Source organism: Gracilinanus agilis, chromosome 1, assembly GCF_016433145.1.
Source record: "Gracilinanus agilis isolate LMUSP501 chromosome 1, AgileGrace, whole genome shotgun sequence".
Taxonomy (NCBI): domain Eukaryota; kingdom Metazoa; phylum Chordata; class Mammalia; order Didelphimorphia; family Didelphidae; genus Gracilinanus; species Gracilinanus agilis.
In genome coordinates, this window is record NC_058130.1 from 224,612,670 (window position 1) to 224,635,922 (window position 23,253).

The 23,253-nt window shown below is 33.1% G+C and overlaps 1 protein-coding gene across 1 annotated transcript in view; it reads left to right on the forward strand.

Annotated features, from left to right (window-relative positions):
- SMG1 (SMG1 nonsense mediated mRNA decay associated PI3K related kinase) overlaps nt 1-23,253 on the forward strand; it is a 110,572-nt gene that overhangs the window by 66,614 nt on the left and 20,705 nt on the right. The window contains exons 27-50 of the mRNA XM_044660426.1: nt 1,057-1,204; nt 1,566-1,725; nt 2,574-2,694; nt 3,919-4,167; nt 5,589-5,873; nt 6,342-6,486; nt 6,614-6,752; nt 7,691-7,921; nt 8,533-8,710; nt 11,483-11,644; nt 12,007-12,224; nt 12,496-12,650; nt 13,199-13,421; nt 14,033-14,279; nt 15,081-15,310; nt 17,312-17,560; nt 17,870-18,008; nt 18,103-18,212; nt 18,352-18,570; nt 18,998-19,188; nt 20,471-20,643; nt 20,786-21,065; nt 21,322-21,594; nt 22,423-22,657. Of these exons, the coding sequence (XP_044516361.1) occupies nt 1,057-1,204; nt 1,566-1,725; nt 2,574-2,694; nt 3,919-4,167; nt 5,589-5,873; nt 6,342-6,486; nt 6,614-6,752; nt 7,691-7,921; nt 8,533-8,710; nt 11,483-11,644; nt 12,007-12,224; nt 12,496-12,650; nt 13,199-13,421; nt 14,033-14,279; nt 15,081-15,310; nt 17,312-17,560; nt 17,870-18,008; nt 18,103-18,212; nt 18,352-18,570; nt 18,998-19,188; nt 20,471-20,643; nt 20,786-21,065; nt 21,322-21,594; nt 22,423-22,657 (4,760 nt within the window). The remainder of the gene's footprint in view (nt 1-1,056; nt 1,205-1,565; nt 1,726-2,573; nt 2,695-3,918; nt 4,168-5,588; nt 5,874-6,341; nt 6,487-6,613; nt 6,753-7,690; nt 7,922-8,532; nt 8,711-11,482; nt 11,645-12,006; nt 12,225-12,495; nt 12,651-13,198; nt 13,422-14,032; nt 14,280-15,080; nt 15,311-17,311; nt 17,561-17,869; nt 18,009-18,102; nt 18,213-18,351; nt 18,571-18,997; nt 19,189-20,470; nt 20,644-20,785; nt 21,066-21,321; nt 21,595-22,422; nt 22,658-23,253) is intronic.

Consider the following 23,253-nt stretch of genomic DNA (forward strand, 5'->3'; position numbering starts at 1 on the left):
TAGATTAGTGGAACAGACTAAATAAGGAAGAATCAGAAAAACTCAATCCCTTGAAATAAAGTCAAAAACATTACCTAGGGAAATAATTTACTTAGGAAGAGACTTAGGACAGTAAATGCTTGGAACATTGAATAGCAGTTTTGCAGAAATTAGGTTTATACCGATATCACAGTAAGCTCAAAATCTGAATATTTTTTAAAAATGAAACTGTTCAGTTATCTTTTTCATAATTAAAGGATAGAAAACACTTTTTGATATGTGAAATTAAAAGGTTTTTACATGAACAAAATTATATAACTAGCATAAGAAGGGAAGTGGTTGATCAACAAAATTTCTTTGTGTAAAATACCTTTAATAAGAGTGTGATATTCAAGATATATAGATGACAAAGCAAAAGGCATTGCCCAATGGTTGAAAGAGCCAAGTTGCAGAACCTTTCAGTCCGTGATGGTAGAGGGAGTTCCTTTCTTGGAGTTCCCTCTACTAGTGAAAAAATGGGTGTAATGTTGGGGGGGGGGTGATTTTATTACTATTTTTAAATTTCAAACTATTTAAAAACTTAATAAAGTATTTCTGTTTTATTGGAACTTAAATGTTTTAGTAAAAAATTTTTCAAGAACTTTAATTTTCAAGGTTGTTATTTTGCTTAATATGTTAGAATGTAAATCAATTGTGTTATAATCTGTTTCCTCTTCCTATATGCAGTTGGGAATACAGTCTAGATTTTCCTCAGATAAAGACTTTTTATTTGCATGTATCTTTGTCTTTAAAAAACATTCAAGCAATATTTCTGGGAAATGTTCACAACATTATAGTACAGTGATTGGTTTCTTAGTCCTCAAGAATACGTTCTAGTTGTTGGACTGAGAATTTTTAATTTTCTAATAATGAAGCAATATCAGTAGTATTTTCCTTAGATATAAAAGAAAATTGTACCTGTTAGTAATAAAAATTACTGTGGCAGCTACTTTTAAAACTTGTCAATCTATTTCTATTGTGTTAGTATATAAAAATGTGAGATATAATTTTTTTATGAGATACATTTCATTTTTGTAGATATGAAAAAACTACTTCCTAACATGTTAAGTCCAGATCCAAGGGAACTTCAGAAATCCATCGAAGTTCAGTTGTTGAGAAGTTCAGTTTGTTTGGCAACTGCTGTAAATCATATAGAACAGGAACAGAAGTGGCAATCTATAACTGAGTAAGTTTAAGAAACAATTTAGGTATATTCTAGTTTATCATTTCATTAAATGTATTTGTTTCCCATTAAGTCAGTAGAACTTTGTTGCTCCTAAAAATAGATTAGGAATAGTCTATTTATATACTTATATCGACCTTCTTTTGTCTCTGTAGAATTCATATAATTGTATAATATAGGAATACTAATTTACCAGATGAAATGTGGTTTCAAAGGAGTGAAAGGTTAAAATAATTAAGTAGTACAGATTGTCCCATGACTCAATATTAAGAAATTAGTAATGTTATACTTTTAAATAATTTAACTTTTGATTTGCAAGTTGAAAAATTATAGTTAATTAATAGCATACTTTTCTCCCCCTCAGAAATGTTGTAAAATACTTGAAGCAAACATCACGTATAGCTATTGGACCTCTGAGGCTCTCTACACTAACTGTTTCACAGTCTTTGCCAGTTTTAAGCACTCTACAGCTGTATTGTTCATCTGCTTTGGAGAATACTGTATCAAACAGGCTTTCAACAGAGGTATATTTCTATATGTTTTGATCTGTGAAACTTTTATAAATAAGATTTTAAGGTGTAGACTAGCTTTTTAAATCAGATCCTTTTTGGAGAAAATATAGCTATTTGCAGTTTTTTATATCATTATTGGTGACTGGGTTTTTCATTTAATATTATTTTGCTACTAATTGCCCATTATATCAGTATTTTTTGGTATCTAATTTCATTTTGAGTGAGAAATTATTGCTGTCACTTATCTATGTTGAGTTTCAAGTAGTCCTACTCATGAATGGAGAGTAGGAAATCAGCTTATTTTAAAAATTGTCTTTGGAAAAAAGATTATATGGATGGTTTTTTATAGGGAATTAATTATTTTATGATAATTTTTTATTTTTTATGATAAAGTTTTATTAACATTTTATGATATACCCCATTTCCAGAGCTAAATGCTAGTGCTTTTTTACTGATAACCGCATTATAGTAGAGTATCAATGAATTAACCATTGGAAGTATCCATTGGAATGCTGATGCTTACATTTTCTTAGGTTTGACCAGAATTAAAGAGTGTGACTATGGGTTTTTGATTTTAAATGGTGATTTAAAAAAAAATGCCTACTAAAAGTATTTCAGATTTAAACTGTGTGAGAATAGAATGTAAAAGTGAACCGCCTTGTGGGCCTCCTTGTGTAAAAAGAATATACTTACTGATCTACTGCTAGTAATATCTTTCTATATTAATGGATCCTCAGCATTTGTTTGATAATTTTGTGTAGTCAATTATATAGTCCTCTGAACATCTGAGCTTGTTGCCCCAAGATAATAAACTTCTAACAATTTTCCCGATATTCTAGTTTATGTAATTTTTTTTTCAGGACTGTCTAATCCCACTTTTTAGTGAAGCTTTGCGTTCATGTAAGCAACATGATGTAAGACCATGGATGCATGCACTAAGATATACTGTGTATCAGAGTCAGTTACTTGAAAAAATTAAAGGTATGCATATTACTTAAAAGTAAATATTTAAGCATATGAATATAGAATTAGTATTCATAGGTCTCGTTAACTTCTTTGAAACTATATGTATTTTTGCAGAGCTATGTACGAATAATTCCTGTTTATAGTAAAGAAAAAATGCTTTTGATGTTATTTTTGCTCTTTAAAAGTATGAAAACCCCATTTCCAGAGCTAAATGTCAGTGCTTTTTTACTGATACTGCAATATAGTAGAGTATCAATGAATTAATCATTGGAAGTATCCATTGGAATGCTGAAATTTAGGCAGAATGTTAAAAAAAAAAAAGGTAGATTAAAAACATTGATGATATCTGGACTAACAAATACACTTTTTGGAAACTTATTCTTTTGCCCTCATTCTATTGTATCTTCTCGCCTAAACAATCCTCACTTTTTCAGGATGACTAAAAATAGACCGCAGAGACAAAAAGAGGCTTAAGAATATTACCTATTAATTTATTGATTCGTCATTCCCAGCCTTCTGTCTTTCTAGACTACCTTTGAACCAGATGTTTAATAGTTATCATATTGATCTGATTGCAAGTTGCTTCATAAAGTGAAATGTCTTTCAAAGAAAAATAAATGTAATTATTCATTAAAAAAATAATTATTCCAGTAATTATATATTGATTGCCCAAAGTTAGTTTATTTTTCTTTTCTTTAAAACAATGGAAAGAATGCTTTATGATGAGTCAAAGACTTAAGTCCCAGCACCTATTCTTGTTATCTGTTTTGGTTTGAACAATCATAAAACTGTAACAGTGCTTATAATCATGCTACCTTATAAGGCTGTGAGGAAAGCATTATGCAACCTTAAAGCAGTATATAAATCTATTTTCATTTCCATCCATTATATTCAAATGGCAGGGTTTTGGTTTTTGGTTTGGTTTCGTTTTAGCTATGAATTATTTAACCACCTGTTAAGAAGAATGGTACTTTTATACATATAACCAAAGTATATTGAAATTCCATGCAATTTTTAGATAATTATTTTAAAGCATAACTACTCTATAAGAATTAGATTTTGTATAAGTCATACAGAAGATAGAGAGAGAGTAGTGAAAATATAATCTGTCGTTGGACCAACATGATACTTTTCCATGTGAAAATTTTCATTGGTATTGGCTCAGAGGTTTTAGATTTGCTCCTATACCTATCGTGCCATTCAACATTAACAAATATTTATTTGTTTTCTTCTCTTTAGAGCAAACTGTTCCAATTAGAAGTCACCTTATGGAACTGGGTCTAACAGCAGCAAAATTTGCCAGAAAACGGGGAAATGTAGCACTGGCCACAAGATTACTTGCACAGTGTAGTGAAGTCCAATTGGGGAAAACTACTACTGCTCAAGATTTAGTCCAGTATTTTAAAAAATTGTCAACACAAGGCCAAGTAGATGAAAAATGGGGACCTGAGCTTGATATAGAAAAAACCAAACTCTTATATACAGCAGGTTAGTATATAATATTGATGTTAACAGATTTAATGTTAAAACTATTTTTAACATTGGGAAAATGAGTCAAATGGTTAACCCAATATAGAATTTTGTAAGAGGCTGCCTCATGTCATGGATTGAGACCTGGACTTTAATCCAAGCTGGGAGATCAAGGCCCAACTCTACTAGCTTTTGTGAGTTTGGGCAACTTCCTTAACTTTTTAGTGTTCTAGATCAAAGCAAAAATCTCATAAGTAAAATAAAATATTTAAGAAAGGAAACAAAAATTAAATGCAATATGGATAATAGTAATTTGTGGTATTCTAAGTCTATATGTAGCCCCAAAGGGTCTGTTTCTATTTTAGTTTGGCACTATTTCTCTAGGCAACTTTCCAAAACTATAGAAGTCTTGAAGAGAAGATATCAGTCTGCATTGGTAGAGTGCACTCATTTGTGAGTTGTATCAATGAAATAATAAGCCCAGCATTCATCTTTGTAGAAATTTTATTATGATTTGTTTTAATAGTAGTGATAGTTTTCTTATTCCAGTTAAATCCTTTAGTTTTTTAGTGAAATAGAAATGTTCCTCTGACCCACTATCTGTCACTGAATATACATATTAGACTATTTCTTCATAACAAGAAGTAAAACAGTTTTTGTTAAGGATTTGAATTATTAGAACCAGATGGCAGAAGAATGGTAAGAGCTAGGCAATTGGAGTTATGTGACTTGCCAAGGGTCATAGCTAGGAAGTATATGAGGTCAGATTTTAACCTAGAATCTCCTTTTTCCTGGCACTGAGCTACCTAGTTGCCCCTTACACACTCTTAAGAGATATATCTCAAAATTTTGTATTCTTGGCATTTTGTGAAACTTTTTTTCTCATTGGCTTCATTTTGCTCTCAGTATACATAGGTCCTAAATTTATTTAACACATAATTTTTTTTGGAAAGGGGAAAGAGGTAAGATAGGTATGAAGTATTTTGCAGGCAGAAAACTTGGTTCAGATTGCTTCTGGACAAAACAAAACAATTGCTTGAAAAGAAGCAACTTGGGGTTGGGGGTATGGGGATGTGTGGTGTTTTTGGTTTTTAAGATTAAAACATATTCTTAGAATCCTTTCATTTAAGAAACCTTAAGAATTTGAAGCCAAAGCAGGATTTTTTCTCTAGTGGCTCTCATTTTCTAAAAGTGTTTCCTTGGCTGTGTTAGTGAGCATATTTTGTGAAATGGTAGTATTCTATCTTAGAATGTAATGTTTTGGGCTAAAAGTAGGATTACAATATTTGAAAATTGGTTGAAAAAACTTGTTACTTTTCCCTTCTTTTTTTGTTTCTAGTGATCATTGCTGTCCTGGTATCTAATGATTTTACCCCAAAATAAAAACGAATATTCACATATAAAGAATTCTTTTAATTGTAGTTTGTTGTTTTTGTTAGGTCAGTCAACACATGCGATGGAAATGTTGAGTTCTTGTGCCATAGCCTTTTGCAAGTCTGCTAAAGCAGAATATGCAGTAGCTAAATCAATTCTGACTCTGGCTAAGTGGATCCAAGCAGAATGGAAAGAAATTTCAGGGCAATTGAAACAAGTTTACAGAGCCCAGCAGCAACAGAATTTCACAGGTCTTTCTACTTTGTCTAAAAACATACATACTTTGATTGCACTACCATCTGTCAATGCAGTAGAAGAGGAATATCCCCGGATTGAAAGTGAATCTACAGGTATAATGCCCTATGTTAACTATTAAATTATTATGATTTTTTATTTTAAAGGATTATTATAACAAATAATAGTAGTAAATAAATATTTAAAGATTGTGTAATTAATACTTGTGTGTCACTAAACAGATACTTTTATATTAAAATGTTTCTGTGTAGAATTCATTCTGCCTTTGTTTTATAGAGCTTTACAGTATTAGTCATCCAAAACCACATTTTAAAAAATATATCTGGTAACTCTTCTAAATCTACAGATCAGGGATTAATCAAAAAGTATATTTAAATTTTGGGAGAAGGAAAATTTTAGTTTTTCTTCTTAGAAACTTTTAAGATTTTGGCTATTTGCCATTGGTCTTTAAAATGTAAGATTATTCTCTTCTAGCCAATAACTGTTTTTGTGTATATAAATGTTAAATGGAAGCAACTTTTAATGGGTACTTGACATTTGTTGTTTTTTCTCAATCTTGACAGTAAATATTGGAGTTGGGGAACCAGACTTCATATTGGGACAATTGTATCACCTCTCTTCAGTCCAGGCTCCTGAGGTTGCCAAATCTTGGGCAGCCCTGGCTAGTTGGGCATACAGATGGGGCAGAAAGGTGGTTGATAATGCCAGGTATGTACACTTCAAATATTGAATTCGGGTGAAATTTATTAAAGAAGCTTAAATATATTCCTAGATTGAGATTGTACATCATTATAAATTTGCAATAAGTGGAATAATGATGTATTAATTTTTACAGTCAAGGAGAAGGTGTTCGCCTATTGCCTAGAGAGAAGTCTGAGGTTCAGAATCTACTTCCAGACAACATAGCTGAAGAAGATAGAGAAAAAATATATGGTATTCTTGGTCAGGCTGTATGCCGGCCAGCCGGAATTCAGGCAAGTTTTGTTTAAAGGTCATTTCTAATACAAATAGTGTTGTTATTGCTTCATTTTTATATTAAGGAAATTTGTTGCAGACTACTCTTAGTAAAACATCATTTGCAATTATATGATATTTTGACTGATTTATATGTAGTTTCTGCTGTACTGTTTTCCATAGGAGATGGCTAGGATCTATTACTTCATTGAAATGGATACTTCTTCCACTGACAGAGATTGCAGACTTCCTCCTTCATTTATTTATTTATTTATTCATTCATTCATTCATTCATTCATTCATTCATTTATTTATTTATTTCGGGGGCCCTTACCTTCCATATTGACTCCAAGGCCAAAGAGTGGTAAAGGGTAGGCAATGGGGGTCAAGTGCCTTGCCCAGGGTCACACAGCTGGGAAGTGTCTGGGGCCAGATTTGAACCTGGGACTTCCCATGTGTAAGCCTGGCTCCCAATCCACTGAGCTACCCAGCTGCCCCCTCCTTTATTTTTTAAATAAAGAATCTCAGTTACTGTGACTGAAAATAAATTTCACCCATTGGCCACATTTTGATTGGGATATGCATCTTATATAAATGCATATGTGCTTGCACACACATGCATATACTTGCTCACAACTGAAAATCACATTAAAGTTTATCTAGTGATTTCCTTACAAAACAGTCCTATGGTGTGGCTTGCTTGACATCTTAGATAATTGAGGGACAGAGAAGTTATATACCTTATGCAACTCAGCAAGAAGTCTCAGCAAGAAGATTAGAATCTAGGTCTTCAGACTTGAGACCAATGATCTTAAACACATTTTTGTGTATTCTTTATATCTATGCACACATATAACCAGGTGTTTTTTAAATATACATTTCCGTTTTTGCTTTTTGAATTGAAGACAAGTTGTTGTTTTTTTTTTGTTGTTTTTTTTTTTGCCTAATTTTCATTCAGGATGAAGATATAACACTTCAGATAACTGAGAGTGAAGACAATGAAGAAGATGATATGGTTGATGTTATCTGGCGCCAGTTATTGGCAAGCTGCCCATGGCTTTCAGATCTCGATGAAAATGCAACAGAGGGGCTAATTAAAGTGTGGCGGAAAGTTGTAGATAGAATCTTTAGTCTCTACAAACTATCCTGTAGTGCATATTTTACTTTTCTTAAACTCAATGCTGGACAGGTATGAAATATAATGAATCTATTTGATTTGGATTATTAATAGCTCTGATTTTTTTCATCTGAAAATTGTTTACTCATATCCTTTGACCTTTTGTCAAATGGGGAATGACCTGTATTCATATAAATTTGACTTAGTTTTCTATAAATTTGAGAAATTAGACCTTTGTCAGAGAAATTTGTCATAAAAATTTTTTCCTAGTTTGTTGTTTCCCTTCTAATCTTGGTCATGTTAGTTTTATTTGTATGAAAGCTTTTTAGTTTGATATGATAAAAATTATTCATTTTATATCTCATAATACTCTATCTTTTATTTGGACATAAATTATTCCCTTTTCTATAGAGCTGACAGGTAAACTATTCTCTGTTCCTTTAATTTACTTAGGGTATCGCTCTATACCTAAATTATATATCCATTTTGGCCATATCTTGGTTTAAGTGTGAGATATTGGTCTATACCTAGTTTATGCCATGAAATTTCCAATTTCCCCAGCCATAAGCTTTTTTGGAAATACAAATTTGCCAAAAGTTGTTTTCCTGGTGTACAAGAACAATATTACAATTTTTATTTACTCTTTTCCTAATCCTCTCTTTTCCTTTTTTGTTGATTTTTAGGTTCCTCTAGATGAAGATGATCCCAGATTGCATTTAAGTAATAGGTCTGAACAGAGTACTGATGATGTTATTGTAATGGCAACATTAAGATTATTGAGATTACTTGTTAAACATGCTGGAGAACTTAGACAGTATCTGGAACATGGCTTGGAAACAACACCCACCGCACCTTGGAGAGGTAACATTTGAAATTAAGCATTGTAAAAATGAATAAATTTAATGGAATATATAGCTAACTGAGTGAAAACCTAATTATTTTTAAACTTGGGCATCTACATTATACCTCATAACCTACAACATCTTTTATATTATAAATATCTATTTACTAACAAACTATATGATGTACTGAAGAAAAATACTGGATGGAGACAGGAAAGACCAGTGTTCTAATTGTGCCTCATAGCTACCAGCTAGGTTGTTGAAAATCACTCTAGCACCCCTCTCCCTTTATGCAAGAGCGAATTTTGAAGGGGGTAAAAAGAATAATTTTCCACAGATAATTTTTATCCAGATCTTTTATTCACAATTTCCTTTGAGGTGATGATTAAATTATATTCTTTAGGATGGTATTAACTTGCTCTGAATTTCATGTTTACTTAAAGGTCCTGGGCCTGAATAAGCCTAAAAACTAAAACTAAAATGAATAATAAAATAAAAACTAAGATGAATAAGCCTAAAAAAAACTAGGAGCTATTGTACATGCTTCTGTACTACAAAGGAAGGAAATTCTTATATAATTGTATATAAGCATTGAGCTTTCAATTCTTAAATGATAATTCTACCAAACTAGTAGAATTTTCAGGACAGATAGGCCTAATCAAACTATACATTAATTTATCAAGCAAACATTCATTAATTGTCTGCTGTGTGCAAAGGTATTGTAACTGACATGCTGGGGACACACAAGAGAAATAAAAATAATTCTTGTGGAGCAGTGAGGTGTGGTAGATAGTAAATAGAGCCAGAAGATAGAGGGCCAGATCTCTAGGCAGGAGATCCTAGGTTCAAATGTAGCCTTAGATGCTTCCTAGCTATGAGACCCTGGGCAAGTCACTTCACCCCTTTTGCCTAGCCCTTACTACTCTTCTGACTTGAGAGTCAGAATACCAATACATAGTATTGATTCAAGATGGAAGGGTAAGGGTTTAGAAAGAAAGAAAACATGCCATTGGAGTATGTTTAACTGACTGGAATCACAATTAGCTATGATAAAACATAAATGATTAAATATGAAACCTCTAGTAATTATAAGGCCTATATGGGCAGATGGCATTTGTTTAAATTAATGTTTTTCGGAGTGGAGAAAGCCTATGACCCATCCCAGAGTATGTGATGCACCAATTGAACAGTAGAATGACCCCACCTTTTCTATCTCTTGTGGCAATTATAACTTAATTACTACCTGGATACTACAGTACAGTCTCTACATATGCCATTGGGAGAATTCTCCATTCTCTTCTTCCAGCAAGATCTTAACTCCTTTAACCCTTAAAAGGCTACTTGGCTATATGTATCACAAACCTTTTTTTTAAATTCCATATTTAAACACCCCAAAATTAACACAGTATACACTAGTAAGACACAGAGGATTGAAACAGGTAATCTATTTTATTGTGCTTACTTTAAAAAATACATTTCCATATGTTATTTTCAAAAGTATCCTGCTCCTCTATGCTTCCTAATGTTCTCTTCTGTTTATTTTTAAAAGATATTTTAATGACCTTTTTAAATTTTGGAGGGTAGGCACATTATTATTTTCAGTCTATATTTTCTATATATCATCATCAATAGCTAGCCCTTTCAAACTTCTTTTTTGTTTGTGTTTCAAAGTTCTTTGTCAGCTTTGATCTTCTCATCAGAAATGCTTCAAAGTCCTTTATTCCATTATATGTCTATTATCAACCATGTCACATGACTTTGAGGGAGAATATGCCACTTCTTGAAATATTTTATTTTCCCAATCACAAGTAATAACTATTTTAAACATTTTCCAAATTATTAAGATTTCAAATTGTTTTTCTTCCCTTTCAGTATACATGTATTATCATGCAAAACATGCTTCCATGTTGGTCATTATTGTAAAAGAGTACTCATACTCTTGCCATGTTTTTTTTTTAATAGTATATGATGAATTTAGTAACATCTCACATTTTACTTTACTTATTTATTTTTTAAAAACCCTTAACTTCTGTGTATTGGCTCCTAGGTGGAAGAGTAGTAAGGATGGGCAATGGGGGTCAAGTGACTTGCCCAGGGTCACACTTCTGAGGCCGGATTCGAACCTAGGACCTCTGTCTCTAGGCCTGACTCTCAATCCACTGAGCTACCCAGCTGCCCTCTCTTGCCATGTTTTTCTGAAGTCATCCCATCTTCATTTCTTTTAGTAGATATATGAATGGAACGAAATAATTGTTTTTCTTGGTTTATTTTATATGTGAATTCATTCAGAGGCTTCAGCAATAGTCATGGCTATTAATTTCCATCAAATTGATAATAATTAAAGCCCATCTGCTATTTTTCCTTGCCTTCGAGAGATTTTAAGTATCTCTCTTCCTTGGATTGGGAGATTATGGGGAGATTTTTTTTCCTCACAGTTAATAAGGATGATTTATTGTAAAAATCTGTATCATAAATCTAGAATTAAGAAGGTTCTATGCAAGGAATACAATAAATCAAAACTTTCATTTTATGAACGAAGTTGTGAAGATGAATTGACTTGCCACCGAGTCAGATAGCAACAGAGTTGGGATTTGGACTTTGGTCCCATAGGTCCATACTCAACTTTCTCACTGTTGTTCTATGCTCCTCACAGTAAATTGACCATTATCTTGATAATCGTAAAGGGTTGGATGTTGGATGTTTCAGGTTCCCCTTCCCCACAAAAAAATATGGATTTTTGTTTGTTTAAACAGTTTACGCAATTTATTTTTTTCTACCTCTTTTCTCAAAGGTATTATTCCACAGCTTTTCTCCCGTTTAAACCACCCTGAAGTATATGTTCGCCAAAGTATTTGTAACCTACTCTGTCGCGTGGCTCAGGACTCCCCTCATCTTATATTGTATCCTGCAATAGTTGGTACTATTTCACTTAGTACTGAATCACAATCTTCAGGTATGAAATATTAAAAATGCTTTTCCCTCAAATGAAGCTACTTAATTAAATCCATGATGGTCTTTTATTGATAGTCTTTTTTGTTTACTATAATTTCTTCTTAGGCGAGTATTATGTACTATAAATTCCTATGTATTTGTGGCTTTATTGGAGTTGTCTTTATATTTTGACTTTTAGTACAAATTAATCTAGTATTTCTAGTACATTAAGTTTCTAGTATTTAGATATCAGATAGTCTAAAAAAAAAGGTGGCCAAGAATGAATTAGCTTGAATCTTGTTCTTTCTTTTTCTCAGTTTTGTTTAATATTATATGTACATTGAGAGAAATATTTTTATAATCTATATATTGTCTTCATTCTAGGGAACAAACTTCCTTCTGCAATTCCTACCTTGCTAGGCAATATTCAAGGTGAAGAATTATTGGGTACTGAATGTGAAGGAGGAAGTCCCCCAGCTTCTCAAGATAGTAATAAGGATGAGCCTAAAAATGGATTAAATGAAGACCAAGCTATGATGCAAGATTGCTACAGCAAAATTGTAGAAAAGCTATCTTCAGCAAACCCAACAATGGTGTTACAGGTAAAAGATTCAATTTTTTTTAATGTGGTATATTTTTCTCAAGACTAAAATATACCTTTAAGAGTGTTATGGGAATAGCATTTTGCAGAGTAAATCTTACTGCATAATTTAATTACATATTTTGTTAAACTAAGATTAAATTTTTTTAGTTTTTCAGAATTACTCAAAATATAGTATTGTTCAGTCATCTTGACATTATGGAATCATTCATTTGGAATGATGTAATTTAAAATCAGCTTCTAAGAATTATACTTTGTATGTATTTATATAGGTCCAAATGCTAGTAGCAGAGCTTCGCAGGGTTACTGTCCTTTGGGATGAGCTTTGGTTAGGAGTTCTACTACAACAGCACATGTACGTGTTGAGACGGATTCAGCAATTAGAAGATGAAGTGAAGAGAGTCCAAAACAATAATACCTTGCGCAAGTATGTTTTTACGGATACTTTTTATTAATGCTGTTGAAACTTAAAGTACTTTCCAATTTCTGAAGTGTATAAAATTAGTCAAAATAAGTTTGAAAGCAATTGTCCATAGGCAAGGAGATAGTTGTGACTGAAGAGACAGATCTGAGAGGTGGACTTGAGGAAAAAGGACAAACTAATTGAAAGACAATAGTATTACTCTATTTACATTGATTACAGAACCATGTAGCACCAATTTATTCAATATACTTAGATAATACTAGCAGCTACTCCATTGTGTAATCTATAGTAGAATTGGTTTTTTTCTTATTGTAGAAGAATTTACTAGAAGGTATTTATTAGATGAGTTTATAGATTTATAGTGTATTTTTAGTTTTAAGTGTTTTATTTCTGTTACAAGTTTCATTACTACTTACTTATATAATTGTCTTTCATTCCTAATCTAGAAATTGTACATATATATATATATGTACACACACACACACACACACACACATATACTAAATATCATGTACTTGAAAGTGTTGAAAATAAAAATTCCTTTTTGTTAGAGAGGAAAAAATTGCTATCATGCGTGAGAAGCACACGGCTTTGATGAAACCTATTGTATTTGCATTGGAACATGTACGGAGCATTACTGCAGCCCCTGCAGAAACTCCTCATGAAAAATGGTTTCAGGACAATTATGGTGATGCAATTGAAAATGCTCTAGAAAAATTGAAGAATCCTTCAAATCCTGCAAAGCCAGGAAGCAGCTGGATCCCTTTTAAAGAGGTACTGTTTATATAAGAATACCTGTAAGGAAATTCAAAAAATTTTTTTCTTTAATATGATTATTTATTTTTCAAAGTTCCTTGACTTCTTGCTGTGGAAGTTTGATCAGCTTTAGCTAAAGTTATGTAACACCGTCCACTTTGGGTTGGGGTTTTATTTGTTTGTTTTGAACAAATTAAAGTTTCCTTCTTTGATGATAGAACCTGCTATATAAATTAAGTTTTCACCCTGTAATACTGGTCCTTTGTGACATATAACCCAAAGATGGTGAGCTGGTCCCACCCCTAATTCATTATTAAACATCTCTTTTGTTACAGAGGAAAAAAATAAATGGAGAATGTTTTATTATGTAATTACATTTACTTTTAGTGAATATATTTAGTGTTTATAATAACAAAAAGGCAAACAACCTTTCTATTAGCATAGAAAATAAAACTAATATTGCCCTTCTTAAATGCTTTTATCAATTGCAGAAAAAACTTAATGCCATATGATTATTAATATGTATTTGAACTGAAGTGTGTATGCTAAAGTAAATGTGAATAAATGACACACTAATACATTGAACTTTAGGAATTTTTGTTGTTGTTGATTTTTAATTTTAAATACAGGTGATGCTAAGTTTACAGCAGAGAGCACAAAAACGTGCTAGTTACATCTTACGTCTCGAAGAAATTAGTCCTTGGTTGGCTGCCATGACTAACACTGAAATTGCCCTTCCTGGAGAAGTATCTGCCAGAGATACAGTTACAATTCACAGTGTTGGTGGTACCATCACAATCTTGCCTACTAAAACCAAACCAAAGAAACTTCTCTTTCTAGGTTCTGATGGGAAAAACTACCCTTATCTTTTCAAAGGTAAGACCTTTTAGATTTTTTTTTTTTTTAAACCCTTACCTTCCGTTTTGGAGTCAATACTGTGTATTGGCTCCAAGGCAGAAGAGCGGTAAGGCTAGGCAATGGGGGGTTAAATGACTTGCCCAGAGTCACACAGGTAGGAAATGTCTAAGGCCAGATTTGAACCGAGGACCTCTCCTGCCTTTAGGCCTGGCTCTCGATCCGGCTGCCCCCTCAAAGGTAAGACCTTAATTCTGTACAACCACCCTTCTTCTCGAGTTTTAAAAATAAACATTTTCCCCCATTATAAACAGATCCTTCACATTCAAAACCATTGCTTAAAATGTTGACTAAAAATTGCATATATCTTTTAAAATAAACTTTGAATGTGGTACCTTACTATTACTAGTTTCTTTTTATGTAACTTCCAGTGAATTTTTATTTATCCTTAAAATTTTAGAACATTTGGTATTAGCCAGGGCTGACTAAAGTGAAAAGAGGTTGATAATGGTTGGAGTCTGAGGCCTCAGGAAGTTAAAATACTGTTGTTACTTGGATTCCTTTCCCCTAAGGCTTAAAGAAGTAGAAAATTTAGAGCATGATTATTAGTGGTTATTATAAGTTTCTTGATTCTTGGCACTACAAGTAGAATTGTTCAATAAAGCCATTTTTATTATAACTATGTCTCTGTTGCTAAGAATTGATACATAGGGTGTTTTTTTTTAATTTGTTGCACATTTTTACTTCCCCAGAGCAACCTAGCATCTCCCTTTTTGTTTAGCTACATATTCTCAATATGCCATATTTTATTTTTAATTGCAGGCCTAGAAGATTTGCACCTAGATGAGAGAATTATGCAATTCTTGTCTATTGTAAATACTATGTTTGCTACAATTAATCGTCAAGAGACTCCTCGTTTCCATGCTAGACATTATTCTGTAACACCGCTAGGAACCAGGTCAGGTCTTATCCAGTGGGTCGATGGAGCTACACCTTTATTTGGCCTTTACAAACGGTGGCAACAACGAGAAGCTGCTTTACAAGCGCAAAAGGTAGATACTTTTATTATATTGTGAGCTTAAAATGCATTTCTATACTGAAATACCCAAACACACACATTGATACATATAAAATGCAAACAGCATTTTTTAGATTATACTTTGCGCTAGTACAATAATTTAACAAACATTTTATTAGCATCTGATTAGATGCTTTGTGAGGTGCTGGGAACATGCCATTTCATAGAATATAAGAATACATTAGGATGTGTAAAGTTGTGTAATTTAATAGAAATGTGATTTTTGTGATTCAGTGGAAAAATTTTAATGCTTTAAACTTAACTTTTTTTTTTTTTGCTTACTTATGTAAGCATTATGGAATCACTTATGGTATGTTAAAATATGAAAAGAGAAGGAAAGGTTTTTATGTATTGGTGTTTTGAATGTTAAACGTTTTGTATTCTGTACTCCATTCTGACAAGATGATCTCAATCTCAGTTCAAGACCCACTTCTGTCGCATAATTAGCTGTGTGAACCTATGCAAGTCACTAATCTCTCAGTGCTCTAGGCCAGTGGTGTCAATCTCAAGTAGAAAATGATACCTGCAGGCTACATATTGACTTAACTTTAAAATGTGATATGATCTATGCTTTACTGGATTTTTATTTAGTTTATTAAATAGTTCCTAATTAAATTTTTCATGGCTTAACTGAACTTGTGACTGTTGTGGGCCAAGTGTTTGACACTTCTGCTCTAGGCAACACTTTAGGACTATAATCACAGACAATGTGTCAGTCTGCATTGGTAGAGGGAGCTTCCTCACTTGGGAGTTCCCTATCCCTATCAATGTTTTCTATTAAATTAAATTCACAGGTTTGTTTTGTTGAGAAAACCTTGACAGAAAAGAATATGAAATTATGGTAAAGATAATCATTTTTTTAAAGTAAAAGAGAGGCAAATAGAAAAACTCCTGACACTTATGAATTAAACCTGAAAGAAAAAGTAATGGTACACAAATGATATCTCCACTAAAGAAGCAGTGCCAGAGTTAAAGGGGACATAGGGCCATAAGGAAGATGATTAAACTATTTGGTACATCAAAAGCTATTCCAGGAGGACTTGGACAGGTAAACAATTTCATTAATATTGAAAGAATGAATTTTGTTTTGTTTTGCAATTCTTTAGTTTAAACTTGTTCTAAAAGCCATTTCTGTTTCCCCCTCTATGTTCCTAGGTTTAAAAAGTGATGTACACCATTAGCCAACAATAATGATATTACTAGCTGATAATTTAAATAGCTTTAATATATACTTTTAAAATTATATACTGTTTGACATATTTTTCTCACTTGGCCATCACAACAATAATATGAGGAGGGTTCCTTAGACATTATCTCCATCTTATGTATGGAGGAAACCGAAATTTGCGTATTTAAGTATTTTGCCCAAAGCCACAAAATTAGTTGTAATTTTCAGTTCAAACTCAGGTCTCTTCTGATCACTGAATACAGTATTCTTCTAACTTTACTAGTGCTACTTCTCACTTAGCCTTTCCTTGTTGGTGTTTTTATTTTCAAAAGTATGATAGACTATTTCAAGGAAGTTTTGGTTTTTTTAACTGTTATTTTCCATCTTATAATCAATACTGTGTATTAGTTCTAAGGCAGAAGAGAGCAGTAAGGTCTAGGGAAGGTGGGTTAAGTGACTTGCCCAAGACCATATAGTTAGAAAGTATCTATGGGCAGATTTGAACCCAGGACCTCCCATCTCTAGGCCTGGCTCTCAATCAGTTGAACTACCTAGCTTCTCCCTTAGGAAAGTTTTTTTTTTTTTTTTTTTTTTTTTTAAGAAATGTTTAAATTTCTATTTTAAAAAAAATAATTGATGCCTTTTGTTTTTACATCATTTACCCAGAGAGTACTTGCTATTGCAAAGACTTAAAAGAAAAGAGAAAAAAAAGTACTTTAGCAAAGCTAACATACCCATCAACTCTGTGTGACAGTATTAGCAATTCAAGCTTTTGTTGGGAATAAAATTGTACTTTTCTTAAAACAGGCTCAAGATTCCTACCAAACCCCTCAAAATCCTGGAATAGTGCCTCGGCCAAGTGAACTTTATTACAGTAAAATTGGACCTGCCTTAAAAGCAGTTGGGCTTAGTCTTGATGTTTCCCGTCGTGATTGGCCTCTTAATGTGATGAAGGCTGTGTTAGAAGAACTAATGGAGGCAACACCACCAAATCTTCTGGCTAAGGAGCTTTGGTCATCTTGTACTACCCCTGATGAATGGTGGCGAGTTACACAGGTATGGTTTGTTTGAAATAAAGCTTAGGACTTTGATAGTGGGAATAACATAATAAAGACCTGAATTTAAACTACATAATGCTTTTAGCCATGATTATAGAACTTATAAGAAAGGAACTTCAAGAAAATTTAAATGATACTTAAGGGGTGGGGGAAAGTGCATAAAAAAGAGGAAATAGGAAGAAAAATAAAGTAGTGAGAAGGAAGAACCATCTCAGAGGGTGGGGATTATTGCACTTTTGGTACTGGTTTCAAAGCATTATTTTCATGTTGAAAAAATATTACTAGTGAAATGTAATTTCTTTTTAAGTCCTATGCAAGATCTACCGCAGTCATGTCTATGGTTGGATACATAATTGGCCTTGGAGATAGACATCTGGATAATGTTCTTATAGACATGACTACAGGAGAAGTTGTTCATATAGATTATAATGTTTGCTTTGAAAAAGGTAAAGTAGAAGTGGATTTTTTTATATTCATAAAATGGCTTTACTAGAAGTAAGTAGGAGAACTAAAATAAGAAAAGAATATCTTATTGTTTAGGTAAAAGCCTTAGAGTTCCGGAAAAAGTACCTTTCCGCATGACACACAACATTGAAACAGCCCTGGGTGTGACTGGAGTAGAAGGAGTTTTCAGGCTTTCTTGTGAGCAGGTATGCTTCCCTCTTTTCAGAGGGTCCATTTTAGCCAAGGAAGCAAGTGTATCTATTATTATTTCTTGACTACAAAATAGGCCCTCATTTTTGTGAGGAAACTAACCACAAATCTAGTCTAAAATGATTTATAAAACAGGTCCTGCATATCATGCGACGCGGAAGAGAGACTTTGCTTACATTACTGGAAGCATTTGTGTATGATCCCCTTGTTGACTGGACAGCTGGGGGAGAAGCAGGATTTGCTGGAGCTGTCTATGGTGGGGGTGGCCAACAAGCTGAAAATAAACAAAGTAAAAGAGAGATGGAGAGAGACATTACACGAAGCCTTTTTTCTTCCAGAGTCGCTGAAATTAAGGTGAAGTAAATTTGATAAAATGTTCTGTTTGAACATATAATTAAAAGTATGTTAATGACTTGAACCACTACTACTTAAATATAAATGTGTTCATTTTAAGTTTCAGTATTGAAACTACTGATAATACTCTGATATGTTACAGAGAATCTTGCCCATTTGGGTTCTTTCTTAGAAAATAATTGCCTTTCCCTCTAAAAATTCTATGCTAGTGAATCAAGTCTTTTAATTTCTTTCATGTCCCTTTAAAAAACTCCCAGTATTTTGTCAAGGGTCATGTATTGTCTTTACTTTCATTTTTTAAAATTATTTGCTTGTCTTTTTTTTTCTACTGACATATTAATGATTTCATATTGTGGTAGTTAATGATGCTAAACTGTTTGAGAAAATTGACTGTAAGAAACATTCCTAATAAGAATTTTTTTTATAGGTAAATTGGTTTAAGAATAGAGATGAAATGCTGGTTGTGCTTCCCAAGCTAGACAGCAGCTTAGAAGAATATCTGAACTTGCAAGAACAACTGACAGATGTTGAAAAATTACAAGGCAAACTCCTTGAGGAGATTGAATTCCTAGAAGGAGCTGAAGGAGTGGATCATCCTTCTCATACTCTGCAACACAGGTGTAAAGGAATTGTTGAATATTTGTTCATGAATGTTCACTTTTTAATAACCATGTAAATCTTTCTAGCTTTTATTCCTCTCATCTATAAAAAAAAGAGAATTGGACTGGATAACCTCTATTATTAGCTCTCTTGTAGCTTTAAATTTCTCATCTTTGAGCTTATGGTTGGTTTTTTTCCTCAACCCTCCTATTTAGACCTTAAATGACTTAACTTCAGTGGACCATAGATTCTTTAATTATAAGAAAAGAATGGTAGGGAGGCAGCTGGGTAGCTCAGTGGATTGAGAGTCAGGCCTAGAGACAGGAGGTCCTAGGTTCAAATCTGGCCTCAGACACTTCCCAGCTGTGTGACCCTGGGCAAGTCACATGACCCCATTGCCCACCCTTACCACTCTTCCACCAAGGAGCCAATACACAGAAGTTAAGGGGTTTTGTTTTGTTTTGTTTTGTTTTGAACCTTTACCTTTCGTCTTGAAGTCAATACTGTGTATTGGCTCCAAGGCAGAAGAGTGGTAAGGGTAGGCAATGGGGATCAAGTGACTTGCCCAGGGTCACACAGCTGGGAAGAGGCTGAGGCCAGATTTGAACCTAGGACCTCCTGTCTCTAGGTCTGACTCTCAATCCACTGAGCTACCCAGATGCCCCCAGAAGTTAAGGGTTTAAAAAAAAAGATAAGGGTGGTAGTCTAAATAATTGGAGTCCCTAAAATCCTTTCAGGGGAGCCATGAGGTCAAAGCCATTTTCATGATAATACTAAGATATTAATCATTTATTAAGATACTCCCTTTTCCAACTACATATCTGTGTGAGGTTGAATTTTCTTCTTTCAACTAAAACAACACTTTGCAACCAATTGAATGCAGAAGCAGTTATGTGAATCTAGCTGACTTCCATTAAGCTAAACATAAGAGATCAATTATAAAAAATACATAAAACAATGCTGGTGAACTAATAAATATTTTATGTTTATCTGTTTTAATATTTAATTTGCTGTAAATATGAATATATGTATATGCATATGCATATATAAAACCTACATAAACCAAAGCTCTTGAAGTTTTCAGTTTTTTAAGGGAATCTTGAGACCAAAAGGTTGAGAACCACTGGTAGACAGATATCCTTCGATACTCTGTTTAATGCCAACTTCATTTTAAAAAATAAAAGCAACATAAGTACAAATCACCAAAATTTTGTAATGTCATCTTTTGAGCAATTGGTCCTTATGTGTCTATCATATTAACTTGGAGAAATATTTGTTTCTTTACTTTTTTTAAATTCAGGTATTCTGAACATACCCAACTGCAGACTCAGCAAAGAGCTGTTCAGGAAGCAATCCAGGTGAAACTGAATGAATTTGAACAGTGGATAACACATTACCAGGCTGCATTTAACAATTTAGAAGCAACACAACTTGCAAGTCTTCTTCAAGAGATTAGCACACAAATGGACCTTGGTATGCTATATCTGTAATATATAGAGGTCCTTGTATGACCATCACATATTTTCATTGATGGTCTATGTTACAATATTTCCAAAGTTAGTGCTACGTTTAAATTTCATTATACTATGTTTTGCATTTTGTTTTACCTATATAGGCCCTCCAAGCTATGTACCAGCAACAGCTTTTCTTCAGAATGCTGGTCAGGCCCATTTGATCAGCCAGTGTGAACAGCTAGAGGGAGAGGTTGGTGCTCTTCTACAGCAACGGCGGTCAGTATTAAGAGGATGTCTTGAGCAGTTGCATCACTATGCAACTGTAGCTCTTCAATACCCCAAAGCGATATTTCAGAAACATCGAATTGAACAGTGGAAGACTTGGATGGAAGAACTTATCTGTAACACAACAATAGAACGTTGTCAGGAATTATACAGAAAGTAAGTTATAGGCAACAGGGTAGAGTTGAGGGAAGTAAAAAAATCTTAGATTTTTGGGGTACATAATTCTCAGCAAAAAAATAAGTTAAACTTTATAGGAGAGATTGAGCTGGAAAATTTGAAGTCACTTCCTTTCACTTTTTTTTGGTCTTATATTTTTCATTTTCTTACTTAAAATAATAAAATAGTGCTTTTTCCTAATTAATATAGTTATGCCACAGATGCAGATAATCTTTGTGTTTTGTGATTTTCACAGATATGAAATGCAGTATGCTCCCCAACCACCTCCAACAGTATGCCAATTCATAACTGCCACAGAAATGACTCTTCAGCGTTATGCTGCAGATATCAATAGTCGACTTATAAGACAAGTGGAAAGATTGAAGCAAGAAGCTGTTACTGTGCCAGTTTGTGAAGAACAGTTGAAAGAAATTGAACGTTGTATTAAAGTTTTTCTACATGAAAATGGAGAAGAAGGGTCTTTGAGCCTAGCAAGTGTTATTATATCTGCCCTTTGCACCCTTACAAGGTAAGTTAGTGTGTTTAATGGACCATTCTCTTTGTTAAGAGACGATTAAATATGTAAACTCCAAAAGAGCAGTAATTATCTTGTTTTTCATTTTTTATTCACAATATTTTGCTATAACATTTGTATTTAATTATTTTTGTTGAATTTTTAATATTTTATGAATAGAAAATAATTCTTTTAACTCATTGTAGTGCCTAGTATTTTCTGTATAATACCAGAAACTATAGGAGTATATGTTTTCATTTTACTCTGCAAGAGAGAACTAAAACTCTTAATGGCATGGTTTAATGTGGGAAACAGTCATAATCTCCCTTGGGAGCATTCTTAAAGCCTCTCAACTACCATTTCTCCTTTGTCAATTTGGGTGTGGGCTCTGCTATCATCCTAGGTCACCATGAAGAGATTTACAAATATAGGGCCAATAATCTCCAGAGCTTTTCACTTTTCAGTGGTACAGGAAATGATCTGGACACATGTTTTCTGAGCCTTTCCACAAATTTTGAAAATGCATTTGTAAATTGAATCCTAATTTGGAAGCCAGCAAGAGAGTCTGTGCTAATGTGCTGCCTTTTTCGTTATCTTCTTTTTTTTTCATTTCCCCAAAATTGAAAATTTTTGGATTTTTAGATCTGAAATAAATTTATCCACAATGATGGCAGACATTTCTATGTCTTTATATGCTTCCCCAAACCAAATTTGAATAATTACAGTCTACTCTAAATGTAGTTTCTTCATTGTAATGCTGCACATAATTGACTTTTGTATCTAATATTGATAATCATTAAGCTCAATGTACATTTTTCCTCATCATATAAATATCTCATTTAGGCGTAATCTAATGATGGAAGGTGCTGCATCTAGTGCTGGAGAACAGCTTGTTGATCTCACTTCACGGGATGGAGCCTGGTTCTTAGAGGAATTGTGTAGTATGAGTGGAAATGTTACATGTCTTGTTCAATTATTGAAGCAGTGCCATCTGGTCCCACAGGACTTAGATATTCCTAACCCAATGGAAGCGTCTGAGGCAGTTCACTTAGCTAATGGAGTATATACTTCACTTCAGGTAAAAAAAAAAAAATCTTTATTTTTATTTTACATCAGTCTCATTTGCTTTCTTTTCCATGAATTTTTTTTTTTTAATTCTTGTAAGGAAGCCCATTTCCTAAACAAACATATACTTGCTGTTCCTATTATTGAGTCAGCCTTATTAAAAAAAACTTAACTATGATGTCAAATGAACATTTTAGAAAAGATAATCATTTATTATCATTGGTGATGTTATATTACTCATTAATATAGTAATAATGTATTTATAATAGTGCCTTTGAAAATTAAACATGCTTCCTATTTGTTTTCTCCTTTCATCTCTCTGTAACTCTGTCTGTATCTCTCCCTCCCCCAGCCTGTCAAAAAGTAGATTACAAATATTATCCTTATTTTGTAACAGAAAAAGGTACAAGAGCTAGGCCTAGAACTCAGTCTTTTGACTCTGAAAGCAGGTTTGTTTCTAAAATACCGTAGCTGTGGCTATCTGAACTATAGTGAGAGTAAGAATTTTCATAAACCAGTTAAAATTTTGTTCTCATATAAATTATGATTCCATGTTCCTCTCTGACTGCATATGTGTCCAGTGAGAGATTTTTTTTTGTTTGACCTAAG